Genomic DNA, 22,871 nt, shown 5'->3' with positions numbered 1-22,871 from the left:
TGGAATCAAGATTGCCAGGAGAAATATCAATAACCTCAGATATGCTGATGACACCACCTTTATGGAAGAAAGCAAAGAGGAGCTGAAGAGCATCTTGATGAAAGTGAAAGAGAAGAATGAAAAAGCTGGCTTAAAACTCAGCATTCAAAAAACAAAGATAAAGGCATCTAGTCCCATCACTTCATGGCAAATAGATGGGGAAACAATGGAAACAGTGACAGACTTTATTTTCTTGAGCTCCAAAATCACTGTAGATGGTGACTGCAGCCATGAAATTAAAAGACAACTGCTCCTTGGAAGAAAAGCTATGACAAATCTAGACAGTATATTAAAAAGCAGAGACATTACCTTGCTGACAATTGTCCTTTTAGTCAAATCTAAGGCTTTTCCAGTAGTCATGTATGGATGTAAGAGTTGGACCATAAAGAAGGCTGAGTGCCAAAGAATTGATGCTTTTGAACTGTGGTGTTGGAGAAGACTGTTCAGAGTCCCCTGGACAGCAAGGAGATCAAACTAGTGGATCCTAACGGAAATCAGTCCTGAATATTCATTGGAAGGACTGTTTCTGAAGCTGAAGCTGCAATACTTTGGCCACCTGATTAGAAGAATTGACTCATTGGAAAACAGCCTGATGCTGTAAGATTGAGGGTGGGAGAAGAAAGGGATGACAGAGGATGAGATGGTTGGATGGCATCACCGACTTGATGGACATGAGTTTGAGCAAGCTCCAGGAGTTGGTGATGGACAGGGAAGCCTGGCAAGCTGCAGTAAATGGACACAAAGAGTTGGACATGACTGAGTGACTGAACTGAACTGGGCTAAATTTTGGGGGAAAATCTTCTATACAACAATGTAACCAGAACTCTTGTCATGTGACCTGAATTTCTAGATTTCAGAATATCCTCTGATCTTGCACTGTGATGTTTCTATTTTATGCTGAGCTAGTGCACAGCTACTATTATTCTTTAGTTCTTAATTTCAGCTAACACGTTTTTCAGCTCTAGAAGTACTTCTCTTTTGTTATCATTTCTCTGCAAAGATACACATTTTGTCTATTATTTCCATAAACACTTTAATTGTGGTGATTTAAATCCTCTGTCAGGTAAATCTAGCAGCTGAAAAATCTGGGAAATTCTTTCCAATGTCTCCTTTTGCCTTTCTGTTTTTCACGAGATCTGTTTTATTTAAGTGTTTGTTTTAAAGTTAGACATTGAAGAAATTGTAGAAATGCTTCAGAAAGAATGTTGTTTGGCTTTTACTTAGGGATAGATTTGGCCTTCCTGGGTGGCTCAAGTGGTAAAGAATCTGCCTGCAATGTGAGAGACCTGGGTTTGATCCCTGGATTGGGAAGATCCCCTGGAGGAGAGCATGGCAACCCACTGAAGTATTCTTGCTTGAAAAATCCTATGGGCAGAGGAGCCTGGTGGGCTATAGTCCATGGGGTCACAAACAGTCTGACATGACGGAGCGACTAAGCACAGCACAGGGATAGATTTAGGGATACAACAACTTACTTAACTCATTCTTATAGCAACACTTGGGTTAAAACAAAAATTGTGATACTGTCAAAAGCAGAACTCTCCACGGAGAAGGTGAACAACAAGAGTATGACAACTTTATTGCTGGGTCACAGCTTTCATAGCAAACCTCCTCTTCCAACAACACAAGAGAAGACGCTACACATGGACATCACCAGATGGTCAACACCAACATCATATTGATTATATTATTTGCAGCGAAGGATGGAAAAGCCCTATACAGCAGCAGAAACAAGACTGGGAGCTGACTGTAGCTCAGATCATGAACTCCTTAGTGCCAAATTCAGCCTTAAATTGAAGAAAGTGGGGAAAACCACTAGACCATTCAGGTATGACCTAAATTAAATCCCTTATGACTATACAGTGGAAGTGAGAAATAGATTTCAGGGACTAGATCTGATAGAGTGCCTGATGAACTATGAAATGAGGTTCGTGACATTGTACAGGAGACAGGAATCAAGACCACCCCCAAGAAAAAGTAATGCAAAAAAGGAAAATGGCTGTCTGAGGAGGCCTTACAAATAGCTGTGGAAAGAAGGGAAGCAAAAAGCAAAGGAGAAACGGAAAGATAAACCCACTTGAATGCAGGGTTCCAAAGAATAGCAAGGATAGATAAGAAAGCCTTCCTCAGCAATCAATGCAAAGAAATAGAGGAAAACAACAGAATGGGAAAGACTAGAGATCTCTTCAAAAAAATTACAGATACCAAGGGAATATTTCTTGCAAAGATGGGGTTAATAAAGCATAGAAATGGTATGAACCTAACAGAAGCAGAAGATATTAAGAAGACATGGCAAGAATACATAGACTGTACAAAAAAGATCTTCATGAACTGGAAAATGATGATGGTGTGATCACTCACAGTCACTTAGAGCCAGATATCCTGGAATGTGAAGTCCAGTGGGCCTTAGGAAGCATCACTACTAACAAAGCTAGTGGAGGTAATGGAATTCCAGTTGAGCTATTTCAAATCCTGAGAGATCATGCTGTGAAGTGCTGCACCCAGTATGTCAGCAAATTTGGAAAACTCAGCAGTGGCCACAGGACTGGAAAAGGTCAGTTTTCATTTCAATCCTAAAGAAAGGCAATGCCAAAGAATGCTCAAACTATCACACAATTGCACTCATCTCATTCGCTAGTAAAGTAATGCTCAAAATTCTCCAAGCCAGGCTTAAGCAATACGTGAACCGTGAACTTCCAGATGTTCAAGCTGGTTTTAGAAAAAGCAGAGGAACCAGAGATCAAATTGCCAACATCTGTTGGATCATCGAAAAAGCAAGAGAGTTCCAGGAAAACATCTATTTCTACTTTATTGACTATGCCAAAGCCTTTGACTGCATGGATCACAATAAACTGTGGAAAATTCTGAAAGAGATGGGAATACCAGACCACCTGACCTACCTCTTGGGAAACCTGTATGCATGTCATAAAGCAACATTTAGAACTGGACATGGAACAACAGACTTGTTCCAAATAGGAAAAAGAGTACATCAAGGATGTATATTGTCATACTGCTTATTTAACTTCTATGCAGAGTACCTAATGAGAAATTCTGGGCTCGATGAAGCACAAGCTGGAATCAAGAGTGCCGGGAGAAATATCAATAACCTCAGATATGCAGATGATACTACACTTATGGCAGAAAGTGAAGAACTAAAGAGCCTCTTAATGAAAGTGAAAGAGGAGAGTGAAAAAGTTGGCTTAAAGCTCAACATTGAGAAAACTAAGATCATGGCATCTGGTCCCATCGTTTCATGGCGAATAAATGGGGAAACAGTGGAAGCCTTGGCTAACCTTATTTTTTTGGGCTCCAAAATCACTGCAGATGGTGACTGCAGCCAAGAGCTTAAAAGACGCTTACTCCTTGGAAGGAAAGTTATGACCAACCTAGACAGCATATTAAAAAGCAGAGAGAATACTTTGTCAACAAAGGTCCATCTAGTCAAGGCTATGTTTTTTCCAGTAGTCATGCATGGATATGAGAGTTAGACTTTAAAGAAAGCTGAGCTCCAAAGAACTGACGCTTTTGAACTGTGGTATTGGAGAAGACTCTTGAGTGTCCCTTGGACTGCAAGAGGATCCAACCAGTCCATCTTAGAGATCAGTCCTGGGTATTCATTGGAAGGACTGATGAAGCTGAAAATCCAATACTTTGTCCACCTGATGAGAAGAACTCTATCCCGTGAAAAGACCCTGATGCTGGGAAAGATCGAGGGCAGGAGGAGAAGGGGACGACAGAGGATGAATGGTTGAATGGTATCACCGACTGGATGGACATGGGTTTGGGTGGACTCCGGTAGTTGGTGATGGACAAGGAGGCCTTGCATGCTGTGGTTCATGGGATTGCAAAGAGTCAGACGTGACTGAGTGAATGAACTGAAGTGAACTGAATACAGCTCTCATATGAGCTCCATTAGGAGGGATTGGGGGCAGGAGAAGAAGGGGACGACAGAGGATGAGATGGCTGATGGCATCACCAACTTGATGGACGTGAGTTTGAGTGAACTCCGGGAGTTGGTGAAGGACAGGGAGGCCTGGCGGGCTGCAAATCATGAGGTCGCAAGAGTCAGACACGACTGAGCGACTGAACTAACTAACTAACCAGGTCATCATTTCCCTTAATTCAGTTTCCTGTTCTTCAACCCTTCCAGACTTCTGATCATTGTTTTTTCTTCAGGAAACCAGACCCAGGTGCTGCCCCAGTGCAACGACTCCCTGTCTCAACCTGCAGGCTCTGCGGCCTCAGAGAAGAGCGCCCCCTACTGCTCAGGTAAGGGTCCCACAGGACGGAAGACCCTTCTCATTCCCCAGGTCGACGCCCCATTGTCCCATTTCTCTCTCCTCAGACAGCAGGCAGCTCCGCCTGGTGGACGGGGGCGGTCCCTGCGCCGGGAGAGTGGAGATCCTTGCCCAGGGCTCCTGGGGCACCATCTGTGATGACGGCTGGGACCTGGACGATGCCCGCGTGGTGTGCAGGCAGCTGGGCTGTGGAGACGCCCTCAATGCCACGGGGTCTGCTCACTTCGGGGCAGGATCAGGGCCCATCTGGCTGGACGACCTGAACTGCGCTGGAAACGAGTCCCATGTGTGGAGGTGCCCTTCCCGGGGCTGGGGGCGGCACGACTGCAGACACAAGCAGGACGCGGGGGTCATCTGCTCAGGTCAGCGCTGCACACTGCCCACAGGCTGGGGGAGGGGAGGGGCCCTGGAGGACGCGGGTCTGAGCCCTGAGGGAGAGATGCTGAAAGGACCAGAGGAGGAGGCTTCCTCCCGTGGAGCCTGTGTTTTCAGCAGAGGGGAAGACGAGGTGCTTTCACTTCCTTCTGCAGCAGCTGAGGATCTGGTCCTTTCTTCTCAGCAGTGTTTCCTGGCAGAGCCGTTTTTTACAGTTTTTCTTGAAAGTAGGGCTCTCTCTCCAGTTACATACAAAAATTTTAAACCCATGATAATAGTTTCCATTTGCTTCAGTAACAATTTACCAATTAGTGGGTTAAAACAACATAAATTTATTTCCTAACACTTCTGTAGTTTAGATGTCCAGCAGGGATCTCACTAGGCCTGGATCAAGGCTTCAGCAGGTCCGTATCACTTCTGTGGCTCTGGGGGAGAATCTATTTCTTGTCCTTTCAATCTTCTAGATAAAAACAAAGAAAGTTAGTCACACAGTCCTGTCTGACTCTTTGCGATCCCATGGACTGTATCCAGCCCTGCCCCTCTGTCCATGGAATTCTCAAGCTCCTAGAAACTGCCTACATCCCTTGATTCACAGCCTCCTTCATCCATTATCAGACCAGCAATGCTACAGGCCTCCAGATATTATCCAGAGTCACATTTCTCTCTGTAGGCAGAGCTAAGAAATGTATTCCATGTTTAAGGATAGTGGGTCTAAGGATGTGCTCAGACTGGGCTCACATTGTTAATACAATATTCTAGCTTAATCTCACCATCTCAAGGACCTTATCTTAATCACATCTGCAAATCCCTTTTGTCAGGTATGGTAACATATTCACAGGTTGCAGAGATTGGGATGTGGACATTTTGAGCTTAATTATTCTGCCTGTCTCCCTAATATCCACATCAAATCCCTCAACATAGTCTTCAAAGATTTTGTTAGGAAGCAGGATTCAGCTGCCCCTCCCTGACTAGTGCCCACACAGTTTGGTCTTCCTCTCAGTTCATATCCACTACACCATTGTGGCAGAAATAGAAAGACAGACACAAATGGACAAAGTCAGTTAAAAGGGAGGTGATGTCAGTCTTGTCATCTAGTGGGTATCTCTTGAACAAGGTCAGAGATGAATGTTTACCACTTTTAGAAGAAAGGAAAACCTAGAACATCCAGCAAAGTTTTTACCGTGTCCTGTCTCCTCCCCTTTCGATCTCAGAGTTCCTGGCCCTCAGGTTGGTGAGCGAGGACCAGCAGTGTGCTGGGTGGCTGGAAGTTTTCTACAACGGGACTTGGGGCAGTGTCTGCCGCAGCCCCATGGAAGACATCACTGTGTCCGTGATCTGCAGACAGCTTGGCTGTGGGGACAGTGGAACCCTCAACTCTTCTTTTGCTCTTAGAGAAGGTTCTAGACCCCGGTGGGTGGATGGAATCCACTGTCGGAAAACTGACACCTCTCTCTGGCAGTGTCCTTCTGACCCTTGGAATTACACTTCATGCTCTCCAAAGGATGAAGCCTATATCTCGTGTGAAGGTGATTTACTGTCTTTTTTCTGTGTGTCTGTCCCAACCCTGTAAGATGCAGTGAGATTTGATATTTTAAAATCTAAGTGACGAGCTTAATTTGGGTCCACAAATGACATTAAGTGAAAATGTTAGTGTCCGACTCAGTCGTGTCTGACTCTTTGTGTCTGCATGGACTATAGCCTGCCAGGCTCCTCTGTCCATGGAATTCTCCAGGCAAGAATACTGGAATGGGTTTCCATTCCCTTCTCCAGGGGATCATCCCAACCTAGGTATCTCAATTGAGTCTCCCACACTACAGTCAGATTCTTTATTGTCTGAGCCACCAGAGAGCCTAAATAAGGTAAGGATGAAATTAATTTTATCCGCATATTCCAATCTTGTTTGTTAAATTTTTAATTGAAATGTAATTCTTGTAACATTATATTAGTTCTAAGTGTAAAACATAGTGTTTATGTTTTTGTGCATATTGGTAAATCATCACCACATGTACAGTAATATCCATCACCACATGTAGTTACAATTCTTTTCTTATGATCCCACAAGTAAGAATTTGCATGCTGCAACTAAGGCCTAGGACAACCAAATAAATAATTAATTTTAAAAGAGAGTATTATTCTCTTCATAGGCTTGACATAAGAACATGCATCATGGTTTTTTAAATTTATTATCCACATTTGGGCTTCCCTGGTAGCTAAGCTGGTAAAGAATCTGCCTACAATGCAGGAGACCGGGGTTTGATTCCTGGGTCGGGAAGATCCACTGGAGAATGGAGAGGCTACTCACTTCAGTGTTCTTGGGCTCCCCTGATGACTCAGCGGGTAAAGAATCTGCCTGCAATGTGGGAAACCTAGGTGCGATCCCTGGCTTGGGAAGACCCCTGGAGAAGGGAAAGGCTACCCACTCCAGTTTTCTGGCCTGGAGAATTCCATGGACTGTATACTCCATGGGGTCGTAAAGGGTTGGACACGACTGAGCAACTTTGGCAAACACTATGTACAAAAATACTATCTTCTTTCCTATATTACAGTTTAAGATATCATTTATGACAATATTTTTTCTTCTAGAATGTTTTAAAAGTTTTTATTTATTTATAGGAACTCTCTATAAACAAACATCACTTCAGTTCAGTTGCTCAGTTGTGTCAGCTTCAACATCAGTCCTTCCAATGAACACTCAGGACTGATCTTTATGATGGACTGGTTGGATCTCCTTGCAGTCCAAGGGACTCTCAAGAGTCTTCTCCAACACCACAGTTCAAAAGCATCAATTCTTCGGTGCTCATCTTTCTTTATAGTCTTATAGAGAAACATCACTTACTCTTTCTTAAATATTTTTGTAAATATTTCCTCCACTTTTTGCACATATGTTTAAGGTTATATATGTGAATGGAGGGGGTTATGTTATCAAATCTATAATGGTTTACTTTTTTGACTTCTGCCTTTAATGAAATGTTTCATATGCCATTCTTAATCTCAAAATAACATTGAATCAAGTTATATTTTCTGCAAATAATTTTACAGTTCCACTAAAGAATATTCAAAACCTAATTTTGAATTCATTTATTTATCTGAATTTATTTTACTATGTGTGATTGTATATCATCACCAGATAATAATTATATTTTAGATATGTGATAGCTTGATCACAAAATTAAAACACATTACTTCATGATTTCATGGATATGATGTCAAAAGTACAGGGAACAAAGCAAAAATAGACAAGGGGGAATATATCAAACTAAAAGGCTTCTTCAAGCCAAAGGAAATACCAACAGAGTGAAAAAGGAAGCTAGCACAAATTTTATAAGGTATTAATTGCCAAACAAATAAGGAACTCCTGCAACTCAAGAAAAAAAAAATCCAAAACCTAATAACTCAATTAAAAAATTGGCCAAGGTCTTGAATAGACATTTCTCTAAAGAAGACATACAAATGGCCAATGGGTATATGAAAAATGCTTGACATTGTCAATCATCAGGAAAATGTAAATCAAAACCAGAAAGAGATATCATCTCATTTTTTTTTTAAAGACACTTAAGCGTTGGCAAGGCTGTGGAGAAACTGACACTTTCTGTGTACTTATCCACATTAGATGTATAAATTATATTAATAAAGCTATGCAATCCAGGGGTTACATCTCTGGACTTTCACTGTCATGGTCCAGGTTCAATCCCTGACCTGGGCACTAAGATCCCACGGGCCACAGCACAGCCAAAAACAAACAAACAACACAAAAACTATGACCAAAAAGTCTGTATGATTTATAGTGATGTCCCTTTTTGTTCTAGATGTTGTTAACTTCATTTACTCTCTGCTCTTCATTGTTATTGATCAGTGTTCCTCAGTTTTCATTGAGCCACGTTTAAAGGGGTTTCTTCTATGCTTTCTATCTTATGCTTACCTTGTTTTCCATCCATTTTTGTTCCTTTTTTAATTAACCCCAACATTCTATATTCTTTAGGCTTTCTCATCTCCTAGTTTCTTAATTGAAGCTTACATTTTTTTCACTTTTGGTCTTTCCTCTTTTCTAAATCTAGGGTATAAATTTCCCTATAGGCACTACTTGAGTTTCATTAGAAGAATTTATGATAATATCATTATTTTGTGTTTACTATCATTATTATTGTATTTTTATTATCATTATTTCACAATATTTGGTAAATTTTAAATTTATTCCAAGACTCAGGTGATTTTTGGAAGGGTGTTGCTGAATTTCCCGAAATAGGGATGGCTAACAATATTTCTTTTTAATTCTTAATTTTATTCCACTGTGGTCAGAGTAAATACTCTGTATGAATTCAAAGAGTGAAAGATTTTGTCCCATTATGTGGTCGTTTTGGTAAACGTTCCGAGTGCTTTTACAGTAATGTGAACTCTTGCGTTGTTGGGTGCATTGCTCTATGTGTTACTTGGTTAAATGTGCTGACTATTTTCCTGTACATCTACTGTATCCTTTGTGTTTTGTATGTCTGGTCTGAATGCTATTGAAAAAGATACAGTAAAAATCCCCCATTTTGATTGTGATTTTGCTTATTTCTTTTCATTCTGTCAAGTATATTTCAAAGTTATGTACTGTTACCTTTCTTGAATTTTGATGTCTATATGTTTATTAAGGGTGCACCTCATTATGATCATGAAGATTGCCTCTTTAATTTAATTAGTGTTCAGTTCAGTTCAGTTCAGTTGCTCAGTTGTGTCCGACTCTTTGTGACTTCATGGACTGCAGCACACCAGGCTTCCCTGTCCATCACCAAACCCAGAGTTTACACAAACTCATGTCCATTGGGTCAGTGATGCCACCCAGTAATCTCATCCTCTGCCACCCCCTTCTCCTTCAGCCCCCAATATTTCTCAGCACCGGGGTCTTTTGAAATGAGTCAGCTCTTCACATCAGGTGGCCAAAATATTGGAGTTTCAACTACAACATCAGTCCTTCCAGGGAACACTCAGGACTGATCTCCTTAGGATGGACTGGTTGGATCTCCTTGCAGTCCAAGGGACTCTCAAGAGTCTTCTCCAACACCACAGTTCAAAAGCATCAATTCTTTGGTGCTCAGCTTTCTTTAAAGTCCAACGCTCATATCCATACATGACTACTGGAAAAACCATAGCCTAGACTAGACGGACCTTTGTTGACAAAGTATTGTCTCTGCTTTTAATATGCTGTCTAATTTGGTCATAACTTTCCTTCCAAGGAACAAGCGTCTTTTTTTTTTAAATTTTTTAAATTTTTATTTATTTATTTATTTTATTTTAGTTTTTTATTTTTTTAATTTAAAAATCTTTAATTCTTACATGCGTTCCCAAACATGAACCCCCCTCCCACCTCCCTACCCACAACATCTCTGTGGGTCATCCCCATGCACCAGCCCCAAGCATGCTGTATCCTGCGTCAGACATAGACTGGCGATTCAATTCTTACATGATAGTATACATGTTAGAATGCCATTCTCCCAAATCATCCCACCCTCTCCCTCTCCCTCTGAGTCCAAAAGTCCGTTATACACATCTGTGTCTTTTTCCTGTCAACAAGCGTCTTTTAATTTCATGGCTGCAGTCACCATCTGCGGTGATTTTGGAGCCCCCAAAATAAAGTCAGCCACTGTTTCCACTATTTCCACTATTTCCATATCTATTTGTCATGAAGTGATGGGACCGGATGCCATGATCTTAGTTTCCTGAATGTTGAGCTTTAAGCCACCTTTTTCACTCTCCTCTTTCACTTTCATCAAGAGGCTCTTTAGTTCTTCACTTTCTGCCCTAAGGCTGGTGTCATCTGCATATCTGAGGTTATTGATATTTCTCCCAGCAATCTTGATTCCAGCTTGTTCTTCATCCAGGCCAGCATTTCTCATGAGGTACTCTGTATGTAAGTTACATAAGCAGGGTCACAATATACAGCCTTGACATCCTCCTTTTCCTGTTTGGAACCAGTGTGTTTTTCCATGTCCAGTTCTAACTGTTGCTTCCTGACCTGCATACAGGTTTCTCAAGAGGCAGGTCAGGTGGTCTGGTATTCCCATCTCTTTCAGAAGTTTCCACATTTTATTGTGATCCACACAGTCAAAGGCTTTGGCATAGTCAATAAAGCAGAAATAGATGTTTTTCTGGAACTCTCTTGCTTTTTCAATGATCCAACAGATGTTGACAATTCGATCTCTGGTTCCTCTGCCTTTTGTAAAACCAGCTTAAACATCTGGAAGTTCATGGTTCCCGTATTGCTAAAACCTGGCTTGGAGAATTTTGAGAATTACTTTACTAGCGTGTGAAATGAGTGCAATTGTGTGGTAGATTGAGCATTCTTTGGGATTGCCTTTCTTTGGGATTGGAATGAAAACTGACCTTTTCCAGTCCTGTGGCCACTGCTGAGTTTCCAAATGTGCTGGCATACTGAGTGCAGCACCTTCACAGCATCATCTCTCAGGATTTGAAAGAGCTCAACTGGAATTCCATCACCTCCACTAGCTTTGTTCGTAGAGATGGTTCTTAGGGCCCACTTGACTTCACATTCCAGGATGTCTGGCTCTAGGGGAGTGATCACATCATCGTGATTATCTGGGTCATGAAGATCTTGTTTTGTACAGTTCTTCTGTGTATTCTTGCCACCTCTTCTTAATATTCTGCTTCTGTTAGGTCCATACCATTTATGCCCTTTATTGACCCCATCTTTGCATGAAATATTCCCTTGGTATCTCTAATTTTCTTGAAGAGATCTCTAGTCTTTCTCATTCTGTTGTTTGCCTCTATTTCTTTGCACTGATTGCCGAGGAAGGCTTTCTCATCTCTCCTTTCTATTCTTTGGAACTCTGAATTAAAATGGGTATATCTTTCCTTTTCTCCTTTGCTTTTTGCTTCCCTTCTTTCCACAGCTATTTGTAAGGCCTCCTCATACAGCCATTTTGCTTTTTTGTATTTGTTTTCCATGGGGATGGTCTTGATTTCTGTCTCCTGTACAGTGTCACAAACCTCCATCCATAGTTCATCAGGCACTCTGTCTATCAGATCTAGTCCCTGAAATCTATTTCTCACTTCCACTGTATAGTCATAAGGGATTTGCTTCAGGTCATACCTGAATGGTGTAGTGTTTCCCCCCACTTTCTTCAATTTAAATCTGAATTTGGCAATAAGGAGTGCCTGATCTGAGCTATAGTCAGCTCCTGGTCTTGTATTTGCTGCCTGTATAGAGGTTCTCCATCTTTGGCTGCAAAGAATATAATCTATCTGATTTTGGTGTTGACCATCTGGTGATGTCCATGTGTAGAGTCTTCTCTTGTGTTGTCAGAAGAGGGTGTTTGCTATGATCAGTGTGTTCTCTTGGCAAAACTCTATCAGCCTTTGCCCTGCTTTATTCTGTACTCAAGGTCAAATTTGCCTGTTACTCGAGGTGTTTCTTGACTTCATACTTTTGCATTCCAGTCCCCTATAATGAAAAAGATATCCTTTTTTGGGTGTTAGTTCTAAAAAGTCATGTAGGTCTTCATAGAACCATTCAACTTCAGCTTCTTCAGCATTCCTGGTTGGGGCATAGACTTGGATTCCTGTGATATTGAATGGTTTGCCTTGGAAATGAACAGAGAGATCATTCTGTTGTTTTTGAGATTGCACCCAAGTACTGCATTTCAGACTCTTTTGTTGACTATGATGGTTACTCCATTTCTTCTAAATGATTCCTGCCCACAGTAGTAGATATAATGGTCATATGAGTTAAATTCACCTATTCCAGTCCCTTTTAGTTCACCGATTCCTAGAATGTTCACTGTTGCCGTCTCCTGTTTGACCACTTCCAATTTCCTTTCAATCATGGACCTAACATTCCAGGTTCCTATGCAATATTGCTCTTTACACCATTGGACCTTGCTTCTATCACCAGTCACATCCACAACTGGGTGTTGTTTTTGCCTTGGCTCCCTACCTTCATTCTTTCTGGAGTTATTTCTCCACTGATCTCCAGTAGCATATTGAACACCTACTGACCTGGGGAGTTCATCTTTCAGGGTCCTATCTTTTTGCCTTTTCATACTGTTCATGGGGTTTTCAAGGCAAGAATACTGCAGTGGTTTGCCATTCCCTTCTCCAGTGGACCACATTTTGTCAGAACTCTCCACCATGACCCGTCCGTCTTGGTTGGCCCTACACGGCATGGCTTAGTTTCATTGAGTTAGACAAGGCTGTGGTCCATGTGATCGGGTTGGCTAGTTTTCTGTGATTGTGGTTTCAGTCTGTCTGCCCTCTGATGCCCTCTCTCAGCACTCCTGTCAGTTAGTGCATCTTTTCTTAGCGTCTCCTTTCTGGGACATTGAAAATGCTACTCCCGTTTTCTTACAGTTAGTACATTTTCCCCATCATTTTACTTTCAATCTTTCTTTGTTTTCATAATATAAGGTGATCATTTTGTGAGTAACGTTTGCATCAGGTTTGTTTTATCTTAATCCATTCACTGTAAATGCAATTACTGATATTGATTTGATGTTGGTATCTGCCATTTGCTTTTAATTGATCCACATGCTTTATGTTCCTTTTTCTCTCCCCTTGTTTCTTTCTTTAGTATTAAATAAATCTGTTACTATTTCAGATTTCCCCTTTTTCCATTTGATTTTCTGCAGCTCTACTAGGAGTGGGTATTTTCATACTCTTTTTTTATATTAAAAAATGTTCTATTATTATATCTTCAAATATGCCTTCTGTAGTTCTGCCTCTCTGTCTTTGTATCTCTTCCCCCTCTCCTACTCTTTATTTTCCTTCCTATGTCTCATCTTTAGGACTCCTCTAAATCACTCTATTCTAAGTTCTATCTAAAATTTGTTTGACTTATTCATTCACTTTTTAATACTAAATATTTTATTTTGGGTTGACAATGATTCCATTGCCATTTTTATTTCTTTATGATTATTTGTTAATTTTTTCATCTTTTTCCCTGTATATTCTCCCCCTCTCTCTTTTCCCCTAAACACGTTGGTCATAGTTAAAATCCTTATGCATTTTTATCATGTGTATCTCTGCATTCTCTCATCTCTTTTTTTCACTTTGGTCATTTGGCATGTTATCCTAACTTGTCAAATGTCATGCCATTTTTTACTGAATGCTATAAATTATATATTAAAAAGTAAGATACTCCTGATACATTTTCTAATACCTGAAAGGATTTACCCTTTGTTTTGCTAGGCAGATGGGGGAAGGGGTGTATATCACTCAAACATCTAAATATAACCTAAAACTGAGCTGTAATAAGTGTGGGTTGCAGGTTTGGTAGCACTCAGTCCCCCTCTGATTTTTTGGCCCTATGACAGGGGCTTTCGGAGATTCCAGTTCAGAGCCTGGATTCTTTGGTAGCTCCGTACCCAAGAGAATGAGAAAGGCTCTGCTTTTCAAGTCTTTTTATATAGCTCTTTAGTTTCCTGCCCTTCACAGCTTATATACTGGGCAGATATTTGAGGAGAAAATGTGCTGTGTGAGAGTGGCCCTCAAGACTCTAATTTTGTCACTCTAGCACCAGGTAACTCCCAAATTATGCTGGCTTCCTGTCACAACAATAGTCCTCTGCTTGCCCAAGCCCAGATTCTGAATCATTAAATTATGCAATGAATCAGCAAATTCCCAGAGAAAAAGAAGTATAGATCCTTGGCTAACACTGAAATAAACTCCACACCATAGAATTTTAGCATATTTGGTCCATGTTGTGTCAACAAATGTTGAATACATTTCAGTTCAGTTCAGCTCAGTTCAGTTCAGTCACTCAGTCATTTCCAAGTCTTTGTGACCCCATGAATCATAGCATGCCTGGCCTCCCTGTCCATCACCAACTCTCAGAGTTCACTCGGACTCACGTCCATCGAGTCAGTGACGCCATCCAGCCATCTCATCCTCTGTCGTCCCCTTCTCCTCCTGCCTCCAATCCCTCCCAGCATCAGAGTGTTTTCCAATGAGTCAGCTCTTCTCATGAGATGGCCAACATATTGGAATTTCAGCTTCAGTATCATTCCTTCCAAAGATCACCCAGGACTGATCTCCTTCAGAATGGACTGGTTGGATCTCCTTGCAGTCCAAGGGACTCTCAAGTGTCATCTCCCACACCACAGTTCAAAAGCATCAATTCTTCGGCACTCAGCTTTCTTCACAGTCCGTCTCTCACATCCATACATGACGACTGGAAAAACCATAGGCTTGACTAATCAGAACTTTTTTGGCAAAGTAACAGTTAGTGTTTCTTGAAAAACATTTTTCAGCTTTTAAGCTGTGTGCAGCTAGACCCAGCAAAACACATTGGCCTGCTGTGAACTCCTCCATTCTCCATGGAAGTGGAAAATTTTAGGTTTAATTCTCTGCTACATCATTTACTTAAAGGACAACATCGATAGACATTCTTTAACCTTTCTTTAGATCACTTTTATGTATAAAAGGAGAGGAGAATACAGTGAGCTTGTTAATGTTATTTGTTCAAGGGGCTGCAGGAATGTGACCTATTTCTGCTCAGTGATAGAACTAGAAGAACTTTGCTGGTGGCTCAGCCGTAAAGAATCCACCTGCAATGCAGGAGACACAGGTTAGGTCGCTGGGTCAGGAAGACCCCCTGGAGGAGGGCGTGGCAATCCACTCCAGTATTCTTGCCTGGAGAATCCCATGGGCAGAGGAGCCTGGTGGGCTACAGTTCATAGGGTCTTAAAGAGTTGAACATGACTGAAGTGACTAGGCAAACATACACACTGCTGCTGATGCTAAGTTGCTTCAATCGTGTCCGACTCTGTGTGACCCCATAGATGGCAGCCCACCAGGCTCCCCCATGCCTGGGATTCTCTAGGCAAGAATACCGGAGTGGGTTTCCATTTCCTTCTCCAATGCATGAAAGTGAAAAATGAAAGTCTAGTCGCTCAGTCGTGTCCCACTGTTAGCAACCCCATGGACTGCAGCCTAGCAGGCTCCTCTATCCATGGGATTTTCCAGGCAAGAGTACTGGAGTGGGGTGCCATTGCCTTCTCCTTCCCCCTAAAGATCAGATAACTCCAAAATTTGAATAAGAGAGATACTTGACACAAAGTCCAAGGAGGGATTATATTTTGGGGGAGAAGAAGCAACATTCTATGATTCCCAGTGGAATCTGGCCAGTGTTGATGTTCTCTGACATCATCTCTCATGCAAAGTTGTTTAGTCTACTCAAAAAGATCACATTGTTTGAAAGTAGTATCCAGATCTGACGTCTGAAGCTTAGAACTGCAAATGAAATATTCGGGGGTAAACCAAGATATCACGGAACCCATTCGTTTTTCAGTTCTAAATGACTGTACCAAGGAGAAGGATTCTAATGGTAGAGGATTCATGATTGCTATCTGAGGCATCTGATAAGGCCCGTTCCTGACTCCACTCCCTTTAATCAACCCCTTTAACTCTTAGGTCAACAGCATCAAAATGTGTGTGCTTTGAAAGGAATCCATCCAGGTGCTTGCTCATTTCTGTGACTCTGAACTCATTTAACTGCTCCGGGTAGAGAGACTAACATTTCCTATAAATCTTTCTCTGATGCTGTGCAGAACTCTACAGATCAGAATGTTAACTCTGATAGGACCTTGTACTACCTGCTGTCTCAGACTACTCACTAGAGTGTTTTCAACTTAATATTTCCTGTTTTATTTTCTTCCTATTTTTCAACCTTATTATTCTCTTGCCACTGGTATAAAAAACCAGCCCCAGCTGCTGCCCCAGTGCAATGACTCCGAGTCTGAACCAGCAGGGTCGGCAGCCTCAGAGGAGAGCGCCCCCTACTGCTCAGGTGGGGGTCCCACAGGACAGAAAACCCTTGTCAACCTTTGGTGTCATCACCCCATGTCCCATTTCTCTCTGCTCAGACAGCAGACAGATCCGCCTGGCGGACGGAGGTGGTCGCTGCTCCGGGAGAGTGGAGATCCTTGACCAGGGCTCCTGGGGCACCATCTGTGATGACGGCTGGGACCTGGAAGATGCCCGCGTGGTGTGCAGGCAGCTGGGCTGTGCAGAAGCCCTCAGTGCCATGGGGTCTGCTCCCTTCGGGGCAGGATCAGGGCCCATCTGGCTGGATGAAGTGAGCTGCAGAGGAGAGGAGTCCCAAGTGTGGAGGTGCCCTGCCTGGGGATGGCAGCAACACAACTGTGATCATCGAGAAGATGCAGGAGTCGTCTGCTCAGGTATGGTCAGTTCTTTGTCCACCGGCTGAGAAAATGGAAAGTTCCAAGAAAGCTGGTGTCTGATCAGCAGGGCAATGGGAGATAGGTGGCCTAGAGAGGACTGAGACGCCTACCCATCCTCCCTGATTGCACTGTGGCTATGAGTGCTGAGATTCATATACTTTCCTCTTATAAGTCTCTGTCATTGTTTTGATCTCCAATGGAGTTACCTGACGCTAAAATAGCTTTATTCATTCTCCCAATTAAAGTAAATCCTCATAATTTGTTTTCATAAATCACTTTTTGTATTGTGAAACATTTGCTAACTGCCACATACACATTCTCTTTGCACAGGGAGGCTATGCGAAGGAGGGACAAAAATGAGGATGTACTTTCCTGGGTGGAGTTGTTTCTGTACAAACAATGTGAGATATTATTTAGCACTAGGCTAGTAGGAGTGGAGTCTACTCTTACTATAGGAGGATATCATTTACATGTATAGAGGTGATCCCTAAAGGGATATCATTTAACAAATCTGAGATTCTTATGGATTTGTGCCAGATTTCAAGTTCCCTTGCAAATTTATATGTAAATGTTCATAGTTCTTTGATGCTAGAACTAGAGAACTGTGAATGAAATGCTCCGAGTCATACATTCTTTCACTGTTACTAGAACAGTCTCTCTCCCCAATTTTCCTTTAAGATATCTGTACAAATGCAAACTTCGGAGGAACACTTAGCCATGCACTGGCAAGTGAAAGGTGGAGGTAATAAAACATGAATTTGTGTGTTTTATGATAAGAGATTACGTAGTTTATATTTGATGATTTTTATGATATAAGAGACGTGTTTGGGGGGCTTATTTGGAGAAAGAAGACAAATGTAATTTTGAAAAAAGTGGAGCAGGTTTTATAGAAGCTGGGAGGAAGGGGAATGGCCATGGGAGCTGAGGAAGGCAACGGTGAGGTTCTCTGAGCAGCACTGAAGGTCCAGGTGTGGTGTGGAAGGTGCTATGTGTGCCTAAGGACACAAGATGTCTACACAGCAAGAGACCAGACAAGGATATATCTTTATTATATTTAGTATCTTTACTCATTCACATCCGCCTCCTATTTCATCATTTTCCTGGAATTTTCACACTTATTCTTCCATGTAAATTTTTAAATCAAGTAGATAATAAAAAAGAAATAATATATCTCAGAAGTCTCTATCCTAATATATCCTAAGACTTTCTTGATTATCCAGCACATATTTGAATATTTAACTTTTATCAGGGTATATAAAACAGAATACAAGAAATACTTCCCTCTTTTTCTTTCTAAATTTTTAATCTCGTGGAATTAATATAACAACATCAACAATCTCAGATATGCAGATGACATCACCCTAAATGGCAGAAAGTGAAGAGGAACTCTTGATGAAAGTGAAAGAGCAGAGTGAAAAAGCTGCCTTGAAACTCAGCATTCAAAAAACTAAGATCATGGCATCCTGTCCCATCGCTTCATGGCAAACAGATGGGGAAACAATGGAAACAGTGACAGACTATTTTCTTGGGCTCCAAAATCACTGTGGACAGTGACTGCAATCATGAAATTAAAAGATGCTTGCTCCCTGGAAGAAAAGCTATGACAAACCTAGACAGTATATTACAAAACAGATACATTGCTTTGAGACAAAGGTCCGTCTAGTCAAAGCTATGGTTTTTTCAATAGTCATAAATGGATGTGAGAGTTGGACCACAAAGAAGGTTGAACACTGAAAAACTGATGCTTTTGAACTGTGTTGTTGGAGAAGACTCTTGAGAGTCCATTGGACTGCAAGGAGATCAAACCACTCAATCCTAAAGGAAATCAACCCTGAATATTCACTGAGAGGACTGATGCTGAAGCTGAAGCTCCAATACTTTGGCCACCTGATATGAAGAACTGATTCACTGGAAAAGACCCTGATGCTGGGAAAGATTGGAGGTTGGTGGAGAAGGAGACGACAGAAGATGAGATGGTTAGATGGCATCACCAACTCGATGGACATGAGTTTGAGCAAACTCTGGGAGATGTTGAAGGACAGGGAAGCCTGTCATTCTTCAGTCCATGGGGTAGCAAAGAGTCGGACATGACTGAGTGGCTGAGCAACAACAACAACAACAACCAGTCAAATAAAAATGGTTTATCTAGAATGTGTAGCCTGTGACCAAACTCCCAGCCGGAATAGATTAGGGGTCCTGACCTGGGCCTCTCTGGGGAGATGGAAATGGATAAATAATAAAAGGCAAGCCGATCATCCTCTCTTACATCATTTATTCCTGTATGAGTGGTCAAGCTAATCCTTCAGTGCCTTTTCTGTTCTCTTCTGCTCTCTATGCTGCTGCTGCTGCTGCTAAGTCGCTTCAGTCGTGTCCGACTCTGGCGACCCCATAGACGGCAGCCCACCGGGCTCCGCCATCCCTGGGATTCTTCAGGCAAGAACACTGGAGTGGGTTGCCATTGCCTTCTCTGCCTGCTCTCTATAGTAGATTTTAATTTTGTTACATCATTCTTATTGAGGTTTCAAAGTTCACAAACTTATACAATCAGAGTCCTTCACCAGAACAAATTCCACCATGTACATAAATACTTATGAGCCCACTCAGAAACCAGGAAAATGATTTAAAAAGTTGTTCTTTATGATGTGCAGGTTTTTCCCTATTGGATTACCTTTTCTCTATCCAAAATAGGGCCTCTGAAGGATGAAATCATGATCATGAGTGTTTTCTCTGGTCTCTCTCTCATACTCCATCCACTCCCCATTTCACCTGCCACTCCCTCCACCTCACTCCCCACAGAAGTTCTTCCCTTTTGGAGTCTCCTTTCCATCTATTTGTAGCTCTTAAGCTTGGTTTTTCTTTTCTGCATTGGGAAAAATGGGAAAGGGTAGCAGGGTTATGTGGCAAATGGGAGGAGCACAGGGGATGGAAAGTGTTAAAATCTTGTTGAACGAGTCTTTTTTCCCCCAAAATCTTTCTATGTTTCATTCCTATTGAAGCTTTTGCAATTTAGAAATCTCTACAGTATATATTACAAGACGCTTACTCCTTGGAAGGAAAGTTATGACCAACCTAGATAGCATATTAAAAAGCAGAGATATTACTTTGCCAACAAAGGTCCATGTAGTCAAGGCTATGGTTTTTCCTGCGGTCATGTATGGATGTGAGAGTTGGAGTGTGAAGAAGGCTGAGCACCGAAGAATTGATGCTTTTAACTGTGGTGTTGGAGAAGACTCTTGAGAGTCCCTTGGACTGCAAGGAGATTCAACCTGTCCATTCTAAAGGAGACCAGTCCTGAATGTTCATTGGAAGGACTGATGCTGAGGCTGTAACTCTGGTACTTTGGCCACCTCATGCGAAGAGTTGACTCGTTGGAAAAAACCCTGGTCCTGGGAGTGAATGGGGGCAGGAGGAGAAGGGGACGACAGAGGGTGAGATGGCTGAATGGCATCACCGACTCGATGCACATGAGTTTGAGTGAACTCCGGGAGTTGGTAATAGACAGGGAGGCCTGGCGTGCTGTGATGCATGGGGTTGCAGAGACGGACACGACTGAGTGACTGAACTGAACTGAACTGAAAGTATATATGGCTTGTTTGCTGTCTGCCCTCTTCCTCTCATTGTCCTCTTTTATAGCTTGTTGGCTTCTTATCTCAGATCCAAATAAGAAAGGCACATGCAGTTAGCATATAGATAAGGTTAGAATACATTAAATTATCATTACTCTTTCACATTTGCAGAGAATCTCATGTCTAGCATGAAGTAATCAACTAACTCATTTGTCTTGCATAATCCCACTGAGACCTCACTTTCTCCCAGGTGTCTTGATAAATCCTAGGTTTTCAAGAAAGATGGCTAGGACCATTCCCTCCCTCTCCTATGACCCTCTGAGCTTTTGTCATTTCTAAACTTACCTGTGGACAACTTCTTTCACAGTTAGATTATAATGCCTGCACTCAGATCCAGCCCGTGTGATTTTCCCTGTCCTCAGTGACTTGAATATTGGCTCTGAGAGAAAACTGACCAGAATTTTAGCTCCAGAAATCTCAGGATGGTCCTCTAAACTTCTGTGGCTCTTAGGCCTCTAACCTATTGAATCCCATGGACCTTTTTCATTCTCAGTTCAGCTCTGTACCCACATTTGAATGTCTACCAAGGTGTAGTTTCTCTGGCACTGTAGTTTCCAGGCCCCCAGATAGGAATTAACATTTCTAACCAAAATATATATTCTTGAGATTCAGCCATTCCGAACTGATCCTTCAATCCTTCTGGATATCTCTTCAGAAACTTGCCCATGAAAACGCAGCTTGACGACGACAGTCAATTTCTCTCTTCTTATCCCCTCTTATTCCACTGTTGGAAAAAAAGCTTTCACACCATTGCCTGTGAGATGTTGTCTGCAATTGTCCAGCCAGGTTCATGAACACTCACTGGGTTTGTTGTTCTTTGTTTCTCAGGATTTGTGCGTCTGGTTGGAGGGGATGGACCCTGCTCAGGGCGAGTAGAAGTACGTTCTGGAGAAGCCTGGACCCCAGTGTCTGATGGGAACTTCACACTCCCCACTGCCCAGGTCATCTGTGCAGAGCTGGGGTGTGGCAAGGCTGTGTCTGTCCTGGGACAAGTACCCTTCAGAGAGTCTGATGGCCGGGTCTGGGCTGAAGAGTTCAGGTGTGAGGGGGAGGAGCCTAACCTCTGGTCATGCCCCAGAGTGCCCTGTCCAGGGGGCACATGTCAGCACAGTGGAGCTGCTCAGGTTGTCTGTTCAGGTGAGATGCATATCAGGACTTAACCTCCGTGTACAATCAGTTCAACCTAAAAGAGAAATCAGATTTTGCTGAAATTCTGTCTTTTTCTATCAGTGTACACAGATGTCCGGCTCATGACGAATGGCACCTCTCAATGTGAGGGGCAGGTGGAGATGAATATTTCTGGACAATGGAGAGCTCTGTGTGCCTCCCACTGGAGTCTGGCCAATGCCAATGTTGTCTGTCGTCAGCTCGGCTGTGGAGTCGCCATCTCCACCCCGAATGGGGCAGAAGGCAGTGATCAACTCTGGAAAGCCCGATTTCACTGCTCAGGGACTGAGTCCTTCCTATGGAAATGCCCTGTGACTGCCCTGGGTGTTCCTGACTGTTCCCATGGCAACACGGCCTCTGTGATCTGCTCAGGTAAGACAGGGAAGGGCTACTGTACTTAGGATGCTCCTGGGGTGAAATGTCCCCAGAGCAGAGAGTAAGGGAAAACAGGCTTTAAAAGGAAGATATTCTGTAGTGAAATTATGGAACTCAGGTTTCCTCTCCTTATTACTCAAGAATCCAATACTGAGAGACAAGCGTGGGGTAAATTTAAAGATAGCATTATTGAGAAAACCAGCAGTTCTGAGGAGACAGAGGAGTAATGTACCAAAGAACCAGCTCCCCCTTGCTGATCAGGGACGAGAGTTTTTAAACGGGAATTTTAGGAGTGCACAGGTGGAGGTAGGGGACAGGTTACCTGCAGAATAGCACAGCTAGCGCCAACAATCATCTTGGAATAGGTCTGATTGGTGTCACCTTTATTGTTTGAAATGCAGTTAATCATCAGTTCTAGTGCTGGTCTGTTCCCACTTCCTTGCGGCCGATTCTTGGAATTGTGTAAGGTGATGATTATGGGCTTCCCTGTTGGCGCAGATGGTAAAGAACCTGCCTGCAATGCAAGAGACTCAGGCTTGATCCTGGGTTGGGAAGATTCTCTGGAGAAGAAAATGGCATCCCACTAGTCTGGGCATCATGTATTTTCTTCTACCACCTGGTTGGAATTTCAGCATCTGCAAAACAGCTCAAAGGATATGGCTCAGAATGTTAGCTATAGCCATGAGGAGAAACTAAAAATCCTTGACTTTGTTTAAGGTTAAACTATTATTATTTTGTCCTATTTGACTGTTTTCCTTTGTTTCTGAAATTTTTTCATTTCTGTGATTAAATTTATTCTTTGGCTAAGGTTTTTCTAC

General features: G+C 42.3%; 1 protein-coding gene across 1 annotated transcript in view; it reads left to right on the top strand.

Annotated features, from left to right (window-relative positions):
- The window catches only part of LOC101117316 (antigen WC1.1), a 93,317-nt gene that overhangs the window by 47,913 nt on the left and 22,533 nt on the right, over positions 1 to 22,871 (top strand). Inside the window, exons 11-16 of the mRNA XM_060413464.1 lie at positions 4,216 to 4,308; positions 4,385 to 4,699; positions 5,924 to 6,238; positions 16,568 to 16,882; positions 21,340 to 21,648; positions 21,742 to 22,050. Of these exons, the coding sequence (XP_060269447.1) occupies positions 4,216 to 4,308; positions 4,385 to 4,699; positions 5,924 to 6,238; positions 16,568 to 16,882; positions 21,340 to 21,648; positions 21,742 to 22,050 (1,656 nt within the window). The remainder of the gene's footprint in view (positions 1 to 4,215; positions 4,309 to 4,384; positions 4,700 to 5,923; positions 6,239 to 16,567; positions 16,883 to 21,339; positions 21,649 to 21,741; positions 22,051 to 22,871) is intronic.

Source organism: Ovis aries, chromosome 3, assembly GCF_016772045.2.
Source record: "Ovis aries strain OAR_USU_Benz2616 breed Rambouillet chromosome 3, ARS-UI_Ramb_v3.0, whole genome shotgun sequence".
NCBI lineage: Eukaryota > Metazoa > Chordata > Mammalia > Artiodactyla > Bovidae > Ovis > Ovis aries.
The sequence above is the reverse complement of the archived record's forward strand: the minus strand, read 5'-3'. Positions and strand labels throughout refer to the sequence as shown.